The following is a 20,731-nucleotide window of genomic DNA, read 5'->3' as shown; positions in this document are numbered from 1 at the left end:
TGCCCGTGATTGTGTCTGCAATGACTATTCGTAGGTACCGCCCTCATTCTGTGATTGGTTGTTTTTTCTTCGGGTGCGGTGGTTTCCTACATAACAAATTAGAGGCACTACATGAGGCCAGAGACAGCAGATTTTTTTTTAAACAGCTCATAGTGTCATGTACTGCTGTCAAGCCATAATGACTGTTTTTAAGAAATATTGCCGAAAACGTTTTTTTCTTTTCATTGCAAACTCCCCATGGAACAGATTGTTTCCAATTTTGAATAAATCAGAATGGCTTCAATTGCATGGACTGATACATCTCATTTTCTATCCCTCCTAGCATCCACGCACACAGTTACATGCACACTCACAGTCCAGTGCCCAGCTCCACTTGGCCCACTGCCGTTTATGGGTGGGGAGTGGTTGCTGAGAGCATGGAGTCAGCAGATCTGCCACTGATCAATGACAGCATTTGCAGTTCTCTTCCAGTAAAAGCTTTAAACCTGGGTTGAAGAGCATCATTTGGCAAGCGCAGAGTGGAGCTTCACATGCGTCTGTTTGTTGCTTCTGTCATGGTGAAAGCACTGCAGGACTGATGCAAGCGGCACCTCTGTGCTGTATTTGTGCCTCGACCTTTGTAAAGAGGGAGGGCCATTACATCACGCTCTCTTGTCTCACAGCAGCCAGGGTAAAGACAAGGTAGAATAAAATGTGGACAGCAGGGACATTCTTGAACGATATCCATCACAACATACTTATTCGGTGTACGGACAAGTCGTGTGTGTTGTGTTAGAAGCAGCTCTGTTCCCGGAGGGGGGAACATAATGCAGCAGAGGCCCGTGACTCAGACATATTCTCATAAGACTGTTACCCAATCCTTCTTTTTATAAAAAAATATAGAAATAAGAAATGTTGGACCTAAATATTGTAACATGTGCTATATGTTTATGCAAATTATAATCCCTCTTTTTTCTTTTCTTCTTTCTACAGACATTCATAGTGCTAAACAAGGGGAAAACAATCTTCCGCTTCAGTGCCACGCCCTCCCTGTACATCATCAGCCCTTTTAATATTTTCAGACGAATAGCAATTAAGATTTTGATACATTCATATCCTTTCAAGTCAAACTTGGTCTGAGTTATACAGGTGAAAATCGGTGTAAAAGTACAGTGGTATGAAAAAGTATCTGAACCTTGTGGAATTTCTCACATTTCTGCATAAAATCACCCTCAAATCTGATCTGATCTTTGTCAAAATCACACAGAGTAAAATATAGTGTCTGCTTGCACTAAAACCACCCAAACATTTATAGGTTTTCATATTTTAGTGAGGATAGCATGCAAACAATGACAGAAGGGGGAAAATAAGTAAGTGGACCCTCTGTCTAAGGAGACTTAAAGAGCAATTGAAACCAAATTTTACCAAATATTTTAAGTCAGGTGTGTGCCCAATCACTGATGAATGGTTTAAAGCTGCCCTGCCCGCTATAAAACACAACCCTGATAAGAAATGTCTTGATGAGAAGCATTGTCTAATGTGCATCATGGCTCGGTCAAAAGAGCTGTTTGAAGACCTGCGATCAAGGATTGTTGATTTGTATAAAGCTGGGAAAGAATAGAAAACCATCTCCAAAAGTCTGGATGTTCATCAATCGACAGTCAGATAAGTTGTCTACAAATGGAGACAGTTTGGCACTGTTGTTTCTCTCCCAAGGAGTGGCCATCCACCAAAGTTGACGCAAAGAGTTCAGTGCAGAATACTCAGAGAGGTTAAAAAAAAGAACTCCCGAGTGTCTGCTCAAGACACACAGAAATCACTGGCACACTCCAATATCTCTGTGCACAAATCAACTATATGTTAAACTATGGCCAAGAGTGATGTTCATGGGATGACTCCACGGAAGAAGCCACTGCTGTCTAAAAAAAAACATTGTTGCTCATTTAATGTTCACAAAAAGGCACTTGGACACTCCACATAACTTTTGGCAAAATATTTTGTAGACTGATGAAATCAAAGTTGAATTGTTTGGGAGTAACGCACAATGGCATGTGTGGAGGAAAAATGGAACAGCTCACCAACATCAACACCTCATCCTCACCGTGAAGCATGGTGGAGAAGGCATCGTGATTTGGGGCTGTTTTGCTACCTCAGGGCCTGGATAACTTGCAATTATTAATGGAAGAATGAAAAACGTTTATCAGGATGTTTTGCAGGAAAACCTGACGCCGTCTGTCAGACATTTGAAGCTAAAAAGAGGATGGATGCTGCAACAAGACACTGATCCAAAACACAGAAGTAAATCAACTTCAGAATGGTTCCAGATGAACAAAATACACGTTCTGGAGTGGCCAAGTCAAAGTCCAGACTTGAACCCCATTGAGATGCTGTGGGATGACCTAAAGACAGTGATTCATGCCAGAAATCCCAGGAATCTGACTGAACTATAGCAGTTTTGTAGAGAAGAATGGGCCAGGATTAGTCCTGATCAATATGCCCGACTTATCTGCAGCTACAGGAAGCGTCTGGTTGAAGTTATTGCTGCCAAAGGGCAGGCAACAAAATATTAAATGTGATGGTTCACTTATTTATTTTTTTCCCCTTCTGTCTTTGTTTGCATACTATCCTCATTAAAATATGAAAACCTATAAATGTTTGGGTGGTTTTAGTTAAAGCAGACAGTTTTTTCATCTGTGAAATTTTGACAAATATCAGACCACAATTGATGGTTATTATATGCAGAAATGTGAGAAATTCCAGAAGTTTCAGATATTTTTTTCATATCACTGTATGCACTAACTTGTTTATTGACAGATATTTTTTCATACCACTGTATGCACTAACATTTTTATTGAGCCTTAATGTCTTCTCACGTTATTCAGCATGATCATCATGTGCACCATTTTGACCAACTGTATATTCATGACATTTAGCGACCCCCCAGAGTGGTCCAAACAAGTGGAGTAAGTACCACACTTTTCCTTTTTTTTCCTTTTTCAAAAATATGCTAATGTCTTGTTCATTTCGTGGTCAATTTTTCCACCCTTTTCTATCTAGGTACACGTTCACTGGGATCTATACATTTGAGTCACTCACAAAAATTGTGGCCAGAGGTTTCGCGATTGATGGATTCACTTTCCTTCGAGATCCATGGAACTGGCTGGATTTCATGGTCATTTCAATGGCGTAAGTTGGAGTTTTACAGTTGTTTTGGCTGTTGCTGTCAAGGACAATGTGGAACTTTTGGAGGGGTTATTTTTACAACAGACTAGGAGTGTGAACCTCTTGTTACCTCACAATACGATACGCTTTGCAATACAAAGCTCACGATAACGATGAGCTTACTATATGGCGATACAATGATTATCGATACATTGGTAAGGAAATCATTATACAAAACAACTAACAAATAGAAAAACAATATTCATCCTTCTGCTGTAAGTTTATCACGAGTATACGTCCAGTCCATTTGAGCTGGAAAGGTGGCAGCGAATGAAGCCCTGCCACTTCGAACGGGGCCCCTCCCACTTCTATGGCTATCAGTGGCAGCCAATGCCAGGCAACCAGGACATTTTGGGCCATTTCAGGTCATCACCTGGTGATTGTCAGTCACTTCCTGTTGATTTTGGGGCATTTTATGGGCCACTTCCAGTGTTGTTCATAACGGCATTAGAATATAACGGCGTGATTTTCTTCAGTAGTTAGTAATCTAAATAATTACTTTTCTCATCTTGGCAACGCCGTTACCGTTACTGAGGTGGGAAAGGCGTGCGTTACTATGTTGGTTGACTGAAGCGAGAAAAGTCTAAGACGGACTCACAGAGACGAGAGAGCAGAGCAGGACTGGGGAGGAGGCAAGGGAGGGTGACGCCGTTGCAAACGCGATGCTACTATGCTAGGTGGCTCCAATAATACCTGACTGTAGCCGATAGCCTACAAACTACGCCCACATGATGCTTCGGTAGATATCACATATATACAGAACTAGATGCAAATGACAGACACGGCTGCATTAGTAACATGTATAATAAAGAACTAGATGCGTTAGTAAACAGCCGCCATCTTAAAGCAGTAGACTTTTCAGGAAGGCTCTGTTGTAGAGAACCTTCCTAGCGAACCTAAGTATCTTTTTATCTCAAATGCTCCTGAATCGGCAAAATCTTGACTTAAATCTATCTTTAAATGATGAAATAGTTTTAAACCTTACACATGTCAAAAGTAGACAGAAGGGAACTTATGCAATAACGGGAGCAATTTTAACAACTTTAACGGTTGATTCACAACATTAAATGACTTCCACACATAGCAAAGGTTACTATTTAGTTTTCGCAATATCCGCAATACCCCTATGTCTAGTTAAGTTTAAACGCAAAGAATTGGGCTAGTGCCAATTGTCCCCCCCCCCCCAAAAAACCCTTTAAACTTCACATTGTGTTTTTTTTTTTTTTTTTTTTTTTTTTTTTTTTTTTTTTTTTGGAGAAAAAAAAAACATGAAAATTATCACCAGTTACTTTGCCAAGTAACTAATTACTCTTACATTCAGGTAACTGAGTTACTAACGCAATTACTTTTTGGGAGAGGTAATTTGTAACTGTAATTAATTACTTTTTTAAAGTAAGATTAACAACACTGGTCACTTCCTCTTAATTTGGGGTTATAGAACAGGAAGTGACCTGGGAATGAATGGCCAGTGACTCAAACTCAACAGGAAGTGGCCTGTAAATGCCCTAAAATGAACAGAAAGTGACCTGTAAATGCCCCAAAAATTGAAAGAATGACTGCGAACGAACGAATGTTCATTCGCCCTTCCCGGTCTTAACGGATTGGGCGTCGAGTGTCAACTGAGACACTATTATGGGGGAAGATTTTGTTAGCAACTTGTTGGCTCCTTATTTATTTATTTATTTTTTTTGAACACCTACATCTTTTTAAAACGATATCCCAATTCATGGCATGAGCATATCAATAACCTTTTGGGATGCGAATTATCACGATATATCACCATTTTGATATTTTGTAAAACCCCTACGACAGACACATTTGAATCATTTAAATGATAACAAAACTATTATTTGATTATGAAACACAACCACAGCCTCAAAATTCTTAAAGGGATCCACGGATAGAAAGTACTTTAAAGAGAAATGTTATTATGAGTTAAAATAATTACATATTGAAACCCCTCTTGATGTTTTCGTTTTTATACAATTTGTAGAATTAGTTTAACTAGTAGGTCAACATTGTTGTTAACGTCGCAGGGCGATGACATCTCATGGTTACGCTGCCGGGCTTCCAGAGTATGGCTCTAGCGACATAAACATGTCGAGGAACATTAATGAGTATGACAGAACTGTCGATATTTCACTAAACGAGCAGCAAAAGCAAAATGACCAGAAAGACAGGATGAGACGAAACAAGAGTAGGAAAAAAAAACGGTGCTCTGCGAAAATGTGCTACACCGGCAAAACGTTCTACAAGAGGCGAATTTGACACCCAATGTAATACTGTGCGCTTTTAGCTTGTTTTGTTTCGATTCATGCAGACAAAACATACTAAAGATGCCTTAAGAAAATACTTAAACATAGTAATGTCAAATAAGGGTGGTTTAAATATGCTACGTACGTGACTAATGTGGTCAACAGATCAACAATCTGCTTTATAGTTACCACAAGAAAACACAGTGCTTAAAAGTATGAGAGGGAAACATATGCAAAAAGTATTTTGAGATAATGAAAAGGTAATAAAGTCTCAATAAAAACACAAATAGTAAGTACTCGCCGCTTTTAACCGATGAGCACAAGTGTTGGACATCTCGCCACGTACAAGGAATTGCAGTAACGCGGGAGTATTCGTCGAGTGACTGTGACAATCTACATCATCACCCCAAGCGTCCATTGCACGCTTAAAACATAGCATCCTCAGTAGGTCAAAATATATATTATAGATTATTAAATCAATGGCAATATTTTTTGTGTTTCTACTTATTTTGGTAAAAGAGAACAATTGTGGCTTATTAGAGCCTAAGGTTCCCATTAATTTGTTTTTATTGTTCCATTTTTTTGGTTTTGCTTTCTAATGTTTTCGTCTGTGGGTTAAGCTACAATATACAGTATGTGAAGCCAGCAATACCCCAGCCACTCTTTGCGGCAAACATCCCATTGTTAACTCATTCACTGCTACTGACAACAATAGACGTCCAATCCATTTGAACAATCCAGCCCCCCTCGCTGTTATGGTGGCCAATGAGTTAAAGTTGTGTTTTATCAAATTAATGTTTATTCACTGCCACCCTCCGACTTTTAGTGGATTGGACGGCTACTAGTGACAAACTTATTTCAATTCACAGCAGAAGGATGATTGGACACCACATGATTGGATGTGTAGCATTGGGATTGGTAATGAATGTGTTAAATGTAAATTCAGGTATCAAGGAGTTAAAGGGTAGATAATAATGAGTATAATTGACATAAATGTGGTCCTTAAAGTATTCAAGTGTGCAAATTGCAAATTTCTTATACCTCTGATAATGGAGACAATAACATTACCTGTGCAGCCATTTTGTGAAATTGCTTAACCCACAGCATAATGATAGACTTGAGCACAGGTACATGTGACAATAAGTATTAATGACATCACGAGGAAGGGCGGGCAATATGGGTTACTCACATATTGATTGGCTAAAATAGTACCGGTGCATTGATAAAATGTCTGTCCCCATGTGCGACGACCACTTTTCTGGAAATACGGGCTTTTATTCACGTTTTTTTCCCCACTATTATGTATCAGAAAAATGAAATCTTTTTCAATTTACTAAACAAGATTCTTTACACTGGGATGCACATTATAAAGGTGTTGTCTGTCCGTTTAACACTTTCACGCACAATTTTTCTTGTTTTTTTTACCCTTACAGAGCACTCATTTAACTCAATGGCATGCAAAGAGTTAAATTGTATGAAAAAAAAATCGACTTCAGACTGCTAGTTGAGGCCATAACCAGAGTGTATTTCTGTTTTTATTTAGCTTTAATTAATAATGTATTAATTTAAACATTTATTTACAAATGTATATATATATATATATATCAGGGCTGTGAAACAATTAAAATTTTTAATCGAGTTAATCATAGCTTAAAAATTAATTAATCGTAATTAATCGCAATTCAAACCATCTGTAAAATATGCCATATTTTTCTGTAAATTACTGTTGGAATGGAAAGATAAGACACAAGATGGATATATACATTCAACATACTGTACATAAGTACTGTATTTGTTTATTATAACAATAAATCAACAAGATGGCATTAAAATTAACATTCTGTTAAAGCGATTCATGGCTAGAAAGACTTGTAGTTCTTAAAAGATAAATGTTAGGACAAGTTATAGAAATTTTATATTAAAACCCCTCTTAATGTTTTCGTTTGAATAAAATTTGTAAAATTTTCAATCAGAAAATAAACTAGTAGCTCGCCATTGTCGCCATAAAATCAGTCGCACCAAAGCGCCAGCAGAGGGAGACAAAAAACTCAAGTAACAAGTGGACATGATGCTACTGTCATTTTAATCTGTTTGAGCGGGGCATGTGCGTTAATTGCGTCAAATATTTTAACGTGATTAATTTTAAAAATTCATTAACGCCCATTAATGCGATAATTTTGACAGTATATGAACGGTAGTGTATATACCATATATGTACAGTATATATATTTTAATAATATAAAATAAATAATGTAATACAGTGATCCCTCATTTTTCGCAGTTAATGGGGACAAAAACCCGTGTGAAAAAAAGTTAAAAACTGCGAAGTAGTGCCCTGCCGGAAAAAAAAAAAAATGTCATGTGTGTTAAATGTATTTATTCAGATTTAGCATTGTAAATAGATAAATATAAGATGTTTTTCAAAGTATAATTTTAAAAAAACGTTTTTTATGTATGTATATGTTTTAGTAAATGGTTTTTAAGCACTTCAAATGCAATGATTATTAAAAGTTTAAAAAATATTACTGTCCCACCAAATTATTTTTAGACAAGAGTAAAGGAGAAAAATGCTTGGCTTTTTTTTTAAATGCTTCATTGAGTAAGTCCACTCAAATCCGCTCAAGCTGCTCACTTACTCACAACGAGTTGCCACAGCAACTGTTTGACAAGTTAATCAATGATTGGGGCATGCGGTGCTTTGACGTTCACATGTCTGGCAAGATCAAACCCAAAGGTCTGTCAATCACCGTTAACTTTAATAAGCAACTAAGAGTGAGACTATGAGATCGGCTGGCGACAGCTCATCTGTATTTATTTATTTTTTTTTTTTTTAAATTGGGGAAAAAAAATCTGTAATGGACGGAGGGCGCGAAGTTTGAAGCGCGAAGTAGCGAGCGATCACTCTAATACAATAATGACTACTAATAAAATATTTATATTTAATAAGAATTGCTAATATTTAATTTGCATATTTAATATTTAAATGGTTAAAGGTCTTAAGTGCCAACTTTTGAATAGATGTCCACTGTAGTGTCCACTTTCCCTTAACCTTTAAAGACCTGCAACATGAAGCAATTATCAGAGAATCCCAAAATTTGATAAATAAGATCCTAATTAAACAATTTTTTCAGACTTGTAAAAAGAAATTTCAAAATGAATGTGTGTAATAAGCGCTCTAATATCTATAACCTTAGCTAAATCCTGTTTTTTTCCCCTCATGGAACCCGCAGATGCATGTGTTGACTTGCATTCTTAATTTTTTTTTTCAAAAAGAAATGTCAAAATTCTGAATTACTCTCAAAATCATGAAATTTTAGGTGTATCAAATGCGATACATTTGGCAATAAAGGGTGAAAGAGTTGAAGTTGTTTAATAAGACGGCCATAGATATCTCCTTCAATGGCCGTGAATGAGTTAATGAGTGTTTTACACTTTAGTGTAATTCCTAGTATTGCAGTGGTTAACATTTTGGTGCAATTTGTCTGTAACATTTGCCTTTAGAATTGATTAATATAACTTACATTATTTCTAGGTTACAAAAAAAGGTCCTCCACGTAAAATATTTATTTTAAAATATTATTTTATATAAATTTTGTATGTTAGAATTAACACATCATCAAAGAATGTACTGGATTTTTCAGGTTCACAGCATACAATATTTTGTATAATTTTCAACTAATTTCTCTCCTTAAATGGGACAGCGCACTTTTGCTCACTTCAATTCTTTAGTTTTCCAAATTCATTTTAATGTCCAATCCATGTAACCATATGGCTAATGTGTGATGTCAGAACGTTCTCTGTGGATCCCGTCATTGGGACAAGTGCTGAGTGCCTTTGTCTGATCCACCTTGCAGGTATATAACAGAGTTTGTAAACCTAGGCAATGTGTCAGCTCTGCGTACATTCAGGGTTCTGAGGGCTTTGAAAACAATATCAGTTATCCCAGGTAAGAGAGACCAGGTGTTTGTGTGGGCGGGAGGGCGAGTCGCCGGGTTGATGTTAGCTGTGATTTTGTTTGGGTGCCAATCCTTTCCTCTTCCTCATTCGTCTTCCTCCTCGCACTAGTGGGACCGGGCTTTCTTTCTTTCTTTCTGCCTCACTGTGGTGTCCCCTCCCGGTCCTCGATGGTGGTGATGCTGTCGTGCTCCTGCACGTCCATCCGTGCGTGTCGTTATTGTGTCTCGTGTCTTGTGTGTCATGGAGTTCTGCTCTTTGTGTCGTCCTACCTCGTTACAGATATATAACAGAGTTTGTGGACCTTGGGAATGTGTCGGCCCTCAGAACTTTCAGGGTTCTCCGAGCATTGAAAACTATTTCTGTCATTCCAGGTGAGACTCCCATTTAAACACTAAGGCTGAGCTTAGCAATTAGCCATCTTCATGTTTTATTTCTTTATTTATAAAAAGCGAATGAAACAACTTCTTGATTTTTTTCAACCAATCAAAAATGGTCGTAATACATTTTTGATAGGCTTAGCAGTCTTCCGGCAGTCTGAACATTGATTTCCAGTGTTGATCTGAGCTCCACTGGCGTAGGGTGGGTTCGCTGATGCAGGGGACATTTTTACATAAGCGATTTTTTACCAAAAGTTTTTTGGGCGCTGAACAAAGCATTCGGAGATTACCTAAAACATTACACTCATTCCTCTGCCCCTTTGTTACGCCACTTTTCAGCTCCTTATGAGAAATTGGAAATCTATTTATGTCTTTATTTATTCATTTTAAAATCTTTTTTCTAAAGACTGTAGTTTTCCTTGAGACTGCCAAGCCTAATCTGACTGCGGATCAGTGCTGCATGATGCTTGAGACACATGCTTTTTACAGGTTTGGCTTCCAGTAGAATTAGTTAGCCATTTTCAAGACACCAAATGTAACCTTTTTGCAGACTGTTTTAGAAATGTCATGACGGATATGATTCAATGAGCTTATCATTTCACAAAAGGCACACAAACTCCCACACACATACAGTGCATATAAAAAGTTTTCCACAGTCTTGTTGTCATGCCAGGTTTTTGTGATATACTGTAAATGATTACACCAGGATGAATATTTTTTTGACTTAACTTTCAAACCAATAATTTGATCTAAAATTGGAAAGAAAGAAAATTCTTTTGAGTGAAAAATGATAATTATGTGGTTTTATAAGTGTGCACACCCTGTCACAAGTAGGCATGTGCTTGTAAGAGATTCTGACACCTGATAACCTTAAGCAAAAATATCACGGTTTCACTGTATTGCAATTACAGCTCTAAAAGGTTTTATTTTGAGATTACTGGGTTACAAAAAAAAACAACTTTTTTCCATTGAACAAGATTGGAATATAAGCAAATTGGAATATAATGTTAAGTTAAATAAAAAATGGATTTAAAAAAAAGAAATATTCTAAATAATGCATGCGAATTAGCCACATCATCTGCCTCGTTAAAAAGTTTTCATTCCAGTATGTTTTACTACTGCTAGACACACTACAATGGCCGCAGTTAAAACTCATAGCTAGTGGGGAACATTCATGACAGCGGTTACTAACCTTTAATTTTTTATAAATACAAAATCATATTGGAGATATTGCCTTCCCTGGTAGCTCTAGCCCCCTGCAAACATGGTTTTCATGTCGGTTGGCCCACGTAAGCCTCAGCTGTCCTTGACTTTCCTGTACCCGAAGTATTCCCATACCAGCGACTTCTTTTTTCGATAGGGAAAAAAATTGAAGTGTTTTATGTCCTCCAGCCAACGTTCAGCACAGCTGACTCACTGGCACTGAGCAACAACTTAAGCGGGAGGGTGAAAATTTTAGTGGTTTTGAAACATTGTTGTTTGCATAACACGATATACTTTGTTGCCCTTCAATTATAAAATACTTGAAAAACCCTATCCTTTTCACCCGATTCCCATCTTCTAAAAAATGACATGATCGGGCCAAATTTCCAATCACGTGATCAGATCGGGGAAAACCCAAATAATTAACATTGCCTCTCTCACTCTAAATAAAGAAGGAACACACATATATACAGTATATATTAAACAGTGGGGGAAATTAGTATTTAGTCAACCACTAATTGTGCAAGTTATCCCACTTGAAAATATTAGAGAGGACTGTAATTGTCAACATGGTTAAACCTCAACCATGAGAGACAGAAGGTGGGGAAAAAAAAACAGAAAATCACATTGTTTGATTTTTAAAGAATGTATTTCCAAATCATGGTGGAAAATAAGTATTTGGTCAATACCAACAGTTCATCTCAATACATTGTTATGTACCCTTTGTTGGCAATAACGGAGGCCAAACATTTTCTGTTACTCTTCACAAGCTTTTCACACACTGTTGCTGGTATTTTGGCCCATTCCTCCATGCAGATCTCCTCTAGAGCAGTGATGTTTTGGGGCTGTCGTTGGGCAACACGGACTTTCAACTCCCTCCGCAGATTTTCTTTGGGGTTGAGACCTGGAGACTGGCTAAGCCACATCAGGACCTTGAAATGCTTCTTACGAAGCCACTCCTCTGTTGGCCTGGTGTGTGTTTGGGATCATTGTTATGCTGAAAGACCCAGCCCTTGCTGATGGAAGGAGATTTTCCCTCAAAACCTCTCGATACATTTATTCTTTCCTTTACACAGATCAGTCGTCTTGGTCCCTTTGCAGAAAAACAGCCCCAAAGCATGATGTTTCCACCCCCATGCTTCACAGTGGGTATTGTGCAATTCAGTATTATTTTTCCTCCAAACAAGAGAACCTGTGTTTCTACCAAAAAGTTTTATTTTGGTTTCATCTGACCATAACACATTCTCCCAGTCCTCTTCTGGAGAAAGGAGTTGAAAGTCCGTGTTGCCCAACGACAGCCCCAAAACATCACTGCTCTAGAGGAGATCTGTATGAGAGGAATGGGCCAAAATACCAGCAACAGTGTATGAAAAGCTTGTGAAGAGTTACAGAAAACATTTGGCATCTGTTATTGCCAACAAAGGGTACATAACAAAGTATTGAGATTAACTTTTGGCATAGACCAAATACTTATTTTCCACCATGATTTGCAAATAAAATCTTTAAAAATCAAACAATGTGATTTTCAGTTTTTTTTTTTTCCCCACATTCTGTCTCTCATGGTTGAGGTTTACCCATGTTGACAATTACAGGCCTCTCTAATATTTTCAAGTGGGAGAACTTGCACAATTAGTGGGTGACTAAATACTTATTTGCCCCACTGTATGTTAAATGAAGGCCATGATGATTGATTAATTGTGTGCAGTTGGTTGTTGTCATTTTGGATGTTTTAAAACGGGCAAAAATACGTACAAAAAAAAAAAAAAAGGATTACTAATTTTGAGTATATATACACATATACAGTAGTATGAAAAAAGTATCTGAACCTTTTGAAATTTCTCACAGTTCTGCATAAAATCACCATCAAATGTTATATGATCTTTGTCAAAATCACACAGATGTAAAAACTGTCTGCTTTAACTAAATCCACCAAAACATTTATAAGTTTTAATATTTTAATGAGAATAGCATGCAAATATTGACAGAAGGGGGGAAAATAAGTAAATGAACCCTCTGCCTAATGAAGACTTAAAAAGCAATTGAAACAAATTTTTACCAAACAATTTTAATCAGGTGTGTGCACAATCACTGATGAGTGTTTTAAAGCTGCCCTGCCCACTATAAAACACACACATGTTAAGAATTGTCCTGATGAGAAGCATTGTCTGATGTGCATCATGGCTCCGTTAAAAAAGAGCTGTCTGAAGACCTGCGATCAAGGATTGTTGATTTTTATAAAGCTGGGAAAGGATACAAAACCATCTTTAGTCGGGCTGTTCATCAATTGACAGTCGGAGAAGCTGTCTACAAATGGAGAGAGTTTGGTACTGTTGCTTCTCTCCCAAGGAGTGGCCGTCCACCAAAGATGACACCAAGAGTTCAGCGCAGAATACTCAGAGAGGTAAAAAAGAACCCTAGAGTGTCTGCTAAAGACTTACAGAAATCACTGACACAGTCCAATATCTCTGTGCACACATCAACTATATGTAAAACTATGGCCAAGAATGGTGTTTACGGGAGGACTCCACAGAAGAAGCCATTACTGTCTAAAAAAAACATTGTTGTTCGTTTAATGTTCGCAAAAAGGCACTTGGACACTCCACAGAAGTTTTGGCAAAATATTTTGTTGACTGATGAAACCAAAGTTGAATTGTTTGGGAGTAACACACAACGTCATTCGTGGAGGAAAAATGGAACAGCTCACCAACATCAACATCTCAACCCACCGTGAAGCATGGTGGAGGAAGCATCATGATTTGTGGCTGTTTTGCTGACTCGGGGCCTGGAAAACTTGCAGTCATTAATGGAAGAATGAATTCAAAAGTTTATCAGGATGTTTTGCTGGACAACCTGCCGCCTGTAGGACAGTTAAAGCTAAAAAGAGGATGGATGTTTCAACAAGACAATGATCCAAAACACAGAAGTAAATCAACTTCAGAATGGTTTCAGAAGAACAAAATACACGTTCTGGAGTGGCCAAGTCAAAGTCCAGACTTGAACCCCATTGAGATGCTGTGGCATGACCTGAAGACAGCGATTCATGCCAGACATCCCAAGAATCTGACTGAACTACAGCAGTTTTGTCGAGAAGAATGGGCCAAGATTAGTCCTGATCGATGTGCCAGACTCATCTGCAGCTACAGGAAGCATCTGGTTGAAGTTATTACTGCTAAAGGGGTGACCACAAAATATTAAATGTGATGGTTCACTTACTTATTTTTCCCCCGTTCTGTCATTTTTTGCATACTATCCTCATTAAAATATGAAAACCTATACATGTTTTTTTTTTTTTTTTTTTAGTTAAAGCAGACAGTTTTTTCATCTGTGTGATTTTGACAAAGATCAGATCACATTTGACTGTGATTTTATGCACAAATGTGAGAAATTCCAAAAGGTTCAGATACTTTTTCATACCACTGTACCTTAAAAACCCGAACCTTTTCACCCGATTCTGATTTTCTAAAAAGAAAAAATGTCGTGATCAGGCCCAATTTCCGATCATTCGATCAAGATTGGGGACAACCCTAATAAATAACATGACCCCTCTCACGCTTAATAAAAAAGTAAAATACACACACATGTATACTGTATATGGTCAAATTATTGTAATGGAGGGAAAAGTTATCAAATATGACAAAAACCTGGTATTTGAAAAGGTGTACAGGCTTTTTGTATCCACTGTTCACCAGTACATAAATTGACATTTAGCCTCTGCATGAGTGGGAAGTAGTTAGTGGAAGTTGCAGTCCTAATGCAAGAGAACAGACTGATAAAAAACAGTGAGCATCTTCAGCCTTGGCGTTTAAATGACCTGCATGGCACCTTTCATTGCTCCTCCTCGCTTTTCCTCTCTTTCTCGTCTTCACCTCCTGCTTTGTGCCCCTGCTGTGATTTGTTGAATGGAAGATATTTTTGTACACTTGCACCTAATGAGGGATGCTTCCCTCCTTTTATCCACTTATTTATCTGCCGCGTTGACTGTCGTCGCCCTGTCAGCAATTCAGATGGCATTGAACGATGGCTGATGTTTAATTGTTTGACACAAATATTTTCAAAGTGCAATTTTGGCTTAATTATTTATTTGTATGGTATTCATTTCTACTGGTACCATGCGTGCAGGTAGAGGTATTTTAGTCTCATGGAAACATCCCTCTAGGTGGAGTTTATTTTCCTTTCATTTTTATTTTGTAACCTTAAAAATCAAATGAATTCTATACATTTTATAAAAGGAGTGAGCACTCAGTTAAAATAGCTTAATTTACAGAAATTAGAATATGGACAAGCAGTTAATTTCTCTAGTGTGCAATTGTGCACCCTCTAAAAATGATATGAGCTAAGGACAATTGGCTGAAACAAACGGGAGAAAGAGCTGCATGCAGTCATTCCTGCAATAAAAATATCAAGCCTTCAAGCCAACACACCCACAAGCTACACTTTTATTGTTCTCTGTACATTATTTATGGTTAGAAATCAGAGAATTCCACTTTGGATGCTAAATATGTTTCAAAGCTGTGCAGGATTCTGAGATTCCTTCAATAATCTATCTGTTGTTGTTTTCCTTTATCCCCATGCAACAGCATGTTATTTAGTATCTTGATACGTTCTTAATGTTCTTGTTATGTGATTAAAATGTAGTGACCTTTACGTTAAACTAGGATCAGGCAGCAGAGATGCAGGAATTATTATAATAAGATCTACAGTGGGGGGAATAAGTATTTAGTCAACCACTAATTGCGCAAGTTCTCCCACTTGAAAATATTAGAGAGGCCTGTAATTGTCTACATGGGTAAACCTCAACCATGAGACTCAGAATGTGGGAAAAAAAAAAACAGAAAATCACATTGTTTGATTTTTAAAGAATTTATTTGCAAATCATGGTGGAAAATAAGTATTTGGTCAATACCAAAAGTTCATCTCGGTACTTCGTTATGTACCCTTTGTTGGCAATAACGGAGGCCAAACATTTTCTGTAACTCTTCACAAGCTTTTCACACACTGTTGCTGGTATTTTGGCCCATTCCTCCAAGCAGATCTCCTCTAGAGCAGTGATGTTTTGGGGCTGTCGTGGGCAACACGGACTTTCAACTCCATCCACAGATTTTCTATGGGGTTGAGATCTGCAGACTGGCAAGGCCACTCCAGGACCTTGAAATGCTTCTTACAAAGCCACTCCTTTGTTGCCCTGGCTGTGTGTTTGGGATCATTGTCATGCTGAAAGACCCAACCACGTCTCATCTTCAATGCCCTTGCTGATGGAAGGAGATTTTCACTCAAAATCTCTCGATACATGGCCCCATTCATTCTTTCCTTTACACAGATCAGTTGTCCTGGTCCCTTTGCAGAAAAACAGCCCCAAAGCATGATGTTTCCACCCCCATGCTTCACAGTGGGTATGGTGTTCTTTGGATGCAATTCAGTATTCTTTCTCCTCCAAACACGAGAACCTGTGTTTCTACCAAAAAGTTCTATTTTGCTTTCATCTGACCATAACACATTCTCCCAGTCCTCTTCTGGATCATCCAAATGCTCTCTAGCGAACCGCAGAAGAGCCTGGATGTGTTCTTTCTTCAGCAGGGGGACACGTCTGGCAGTGCAGGATTGGAGTCCCTGGTGGCGCATTGTGTTACTGATAGCAGCCTTTGTTACTGTGGTCCCAGCTCTCTGTAGGTCATTCACTAGGTCCCCCCGTGTGGTTCTGGGATTTTTGCTCACCGTTCTTGTTATCATTTTGACGCCACGGGGTGAGATCTTGCATGGAGCCCCAGATTGAGGGAGATTATCAGTGGTCTTGTATGTCTTCCATTTTCTAATAATTGCTCCCACAGTTGATTTCTTTCCACCAAGCGTTTTACCTATTGCAGATTCAGTCTTCCCAGCCTGGTGCAGGTCTACAATTTTGTCTCTGGTGTCTGGAGTTTGGAGTGTGACTGACTGAGATTGTGGACAGGTGTCTTTTATACCGATAATGAGTTAAAACGGGTGCCATTAATACAGGTAACTAGTGGAGCCTCTTTAGACCTCGTTAGAAGAAGTTAGATCTCTTTGACAGCCAGAAATCTTGCTTGTTTGTTGGTGACCAAATACTTATTTTCCACTCTAATTAGGAAATTAATTCTATAAAAACCAAACAATGTGATTTTCTGTTTTTTTTTTCCACATTCTGTCTCTCATGGTTGAGGTTTACCCATGTTGACAATTACAGGCCTCTCTAATCTTTTCAAGTAGGAGAACTTGCACAATTGGTGGTTGACTGAATACTTATTTGCCCCACTGTACATAACAAAAGTGTGTTTCCAATGAGGTTTGTGACCTTAAATGAGGAAAAATGTACATGACAAGTTTAGATTTGTTAGGTTATAGACACAAATAGCCTCATCAGTATTGAAAATAGTATTTGTGAGAGCATTTTATTTATTTTTGTTTGTCTGTGCGGATATTGTATGTGTGTGTATTTTCCCTGTTTTTCTGTATGTCTTCTTGTGCACATGTCTGTATGTGTGTGCTTGTGTGTATTGTCAGGCCTGAAGACCATTGTGGGTGCCCTGATCCAGTCTGTGAAGAAGCTCTCAGATGTGATGATCCTGACCGTCTTCTGCCTCAGCGTCTTTGCTCTGATCGGATTGCAGCTCTTCATGGGGAACCTGCGACAAAAATGCGTCTTTTGGCCTGTAAATACGACGAATATGTATCTGTCCAATGGCTCCAAGGGTTTTGACTGGGATGAATACCTCATGAATGACAGTAAGCCACGATGACCTTGTCATGGAAATGATATGATCACAATATTTTTGTCAAGTGATATCAGGCTAACATTATTATCCAATCGTACTTTGCACGTACTTCAATAGTAGGTAATGACGACCTCCTCTGTTTCTTTTCACAGCTAATTTCTACTTTTACCCCGGTCAAGCAGATGCACTATTATGTGGAAATAGTTCAGACTCAGGGTAAGTTGAGGTGTTTCACTTACCTGATGCACATCTACAGTACATATGCAGAAGGAGTTGATTTGAATTCATGTCAATTGAGATGATTTTTATGAATGAAAAGCACTGTGTGAACAAAGTTTAATTGGATAATAGGTGTCGAATGGGCACAACAACGATTCTTCTTAACGCATTCACTGCCGTTGACAGTAGTAGACGTCCAATCCCATTGAATGGGAAGTAATCATTCACTCCTAACTAAGGTGGGAATCTTGGAGCACCTAATGATTCGATTACGATTCGATTATAAATCGATGATTTATGCACCTACCACCCCCAGATATTACCTGCTTTTAATGTTTCGTACATTCGTTACAAAAATCCTCTCAGGCTTAAATAAACTACTATTTCAGTATCAAGTTAACAGTTCAAAACAGTGAACAAAATACTCAAGTCTCCATTCTGTATCAGCAGCTTTAAACTACATTCAATTAAATTAATGTTGTGAATCAACCGTCAAAGTTCTTAAAATTGCTCCCGTTATTCCATAATTTCCCTTACGTCGACTTTCGACATGTGAAAGTTTAAGATTTTGCCAATTTAGGAGGTTTTTAGATAAAAAGTTAATTAGGGGTCGCCCGGAAGGTTCGCGACAACAGAGCCTTCCTGAGAAGTCTACTGCTTTAAGATGGGGGCTGTTTACTAAAGCCGGCGAGTCTGTCATTTCGCATCTAGTTCTATTCACATGTGATAGCTACTGTAGCATTATGTTGGCGTAGTTTGTAGCAACGTGGGCGAAGTTTGTAGCAACCAGTGTTGGGAATAACGCGGTTATAAATAACACCGTTACATAACGGCGTTATTTTTTTCAGTAACGGGGTAATCTCACTAATTATTTTTTCCGCCGTTACAACGCCGTTACCGTTACTGACGGTCAAAAGCGGTGCGTTACTTACTTTGAATAAATTGAAGAAACTACCAGCCGTAGCGAGTCTACTTTGTTCTGTTTATTTGTCATCCAAGACTTGGGGTGCGTTCAGGTTCATGGCAATGAAAATAGTAAACACACATAGCCTACCTTTGCAAGAACGATAGAGTTGCCGTTTGATACGGTCATAATGTGCAGGTCCTGCACCCATCCGCAGCAAAACTGTTCGTAGCTTTGTAGAGATTTGTAATTTCGGAATCGCTGATGAGTTTAGTAACATACGCCAAACATTTAATACAGCAGAATGTCCATTTCGTCTAATTGTGGAAACCCGTCGACATCTTTACTCCATTTGTCTTCGGCTTGCTCGTAAGGGTCAACATTGTTCACATCCTTAAGTTTGATCACATATCTGTTCTTCGCCTTAGTAACGAGTTTGTCTCTTTATCGAACTGGCAAGTTAAAGTTTAATGTCCCGCGAGCCAGACCTGGTTCCAATATGGCTGCGTTGTTGTCAAATCTCACGTGATCCCCCATTCTGTGACGTAAACGCTCGAGCGTAGTGCACGCACTTTAGAGCCGTTGTTTTCACACACAAACCGGAACAGCGCGTGCGGCAAACACACACATGGATACCAGATGCAGAGGGATATGATGGGAGAGCATTCAGAGAAAAAATTGTCCTTTAGGAGGTGGAGATATAAACACTATTTCAAGTTGGTCGAAATTAAAGGAAAGAACGTGCATGTAAAGTGTAATTTATGTCCCGGGGCAAAGCTTTTGTTGACATCTGTGGTAAGCAATTCAAATCTGTTTATTTTTGTTGCACTTCAAGTGTAGGATAAATCTGTTGCTGGTGAGATGCAATAGATATTACAAGGTTCTATAACACAACTACCTGTCTGTTCTTCTCTAGTCAACTCACTTGAATACTGCTCAGAAAATTTCAAATTTTTAGTTACTTTCCCTGGTAACTAGTTGCTTTTACCATAGAATAATTCAGTTACTAACTCAGTTACTTTTTGGAAGAAGTAGTGAGTAACTATAACTAATTGCCCAACACTGGTAGCAACTGGGCGTTGTTTGTAGCGGCTGTCGGCGGTTTTTTATCTAGCAGCATGAGTTGTGGAATGTGATGTTTACTCTTGGTCCGTTCCTCATTGCGTCCCGAAGACAGCGCTAAATGTGTTTTAGTCTCCGCTTTACTAAGCAATAAGCATATTTAAATAATCGGAATATGGATGTTTCTGAATCGTTCTTGAATCTTCAGCGGCCGAATCGCGAATAATCTAAGAATTTCACACACCCTTACTAAAAATGTTTTAGTCTGTAAAAATTCAAAGGTTTTAGTGTAAAACTAAGTAGCCGACGCCAACAAAACAGAAAGAAGACAACAGCCTTCGCTTTGTGCTCCCGCAAACTCGTCCACCCATCCCGCTTCCTCTCCAGTCCGTCCCGTGGTGCGTTTAGGGACAGTATTCAAAGTACAACATTTAACATTTCAACGTTACAGCCTAAAGAATTCATGCAACCCATTTTGTTACAATATGTTTAAGATAGTCCAAATACAGGTTGAAGCGTGTGCTGCGTGATCAAAATATGCGTACATGTTCTTTCCGTAACATAACATGCTGAAGTTAGCAGCTAAAATATTAGCCGGAACTTGGCTCTCCATTTACACTAAAAAGGTGGAAAATACATCACGGGCTATTTGCTATAAGAAATTGTATGCCTATGACATCTTAAAATGACTTGTTACAACTTAGCTTTGAATAGATATCAGCATGGCGAACTTTCAGGTGCCGCTTCAGATTACGGCAGTAGTTTTTTTGCCACTAACTTTGATGTCTGTTCTTTTCATTCTGTTCTTCTTTTGGTCTGATT

At 38.4% G+C, this 20,731-nt stretch overlaps 1 protein-coding gene across 3 annotated transcripts in view; it reads left to right on the top strand.

The window, feature by feature from the left end:
- Positions 1 to 20,731, top strand: part of LOC130921347 (sodium channel protein type 8 subunit alpha-like) — a 120,911-nt gene that overhangs the window by 36,992 nt on the left and 63,188 nt on the right. The window contains exons 3-8 of one of the 3 annotated variants that reach the window (XM_057845109.1): positions 973 to 1,091; positions 2,853 to 2,942; positions 3,037 to 3,165; positions 9,693 to 9,784; positions 17,513 to 17,734; positions 17,877 to 17,940. In XM_057845109.1, coding sequence (XP_057701092.1) covers positions 973 to 1,091; positions 2,853 to 2,942; positions 3,037 to 3,165; positions 9,693 to 9,784; positions 17,513 to 17,734; positions 17,877 to 17,940 — 716 coding nt within the window. Of the gene's footprint in view, positions 1 to 972; positions 1,092 to 2,852; positions 2,943 to 3,036; positions 3,166 to 9,310; positions 9,403 to 9,692; positions 9,785 to 17,512; positions 17,735 to 17,876; positions 17,941 to 20,731 lie in introns of those variants that run through there. The other 2 variants (XM_057845110.1, XM_057845111.1) reach the window with 2 other exon arrangements.

This window comes from Corythoichthys intestinalis, chromosome 9 (assembly GCF_030265065.1).
Source record: "Corythoichthys intestinalis isolate RoL2023-P3 chromosome 9, ASM3026506v1, whole genome shotgun sequence".
Taxonomy (NCBI): domain Eukaryota; kingdom Metazoa; phylum Chordata; class Actinopteri; order Syngnathiformes; family Syngnathidae; genus Corythoichthys; species Corythoichthys intestinalis.
The sequence above is the reverse complement of the archived record's forward strand: the minus strand, read 5'-3'. Positions and strand labels throughout refer to the sequence as shown.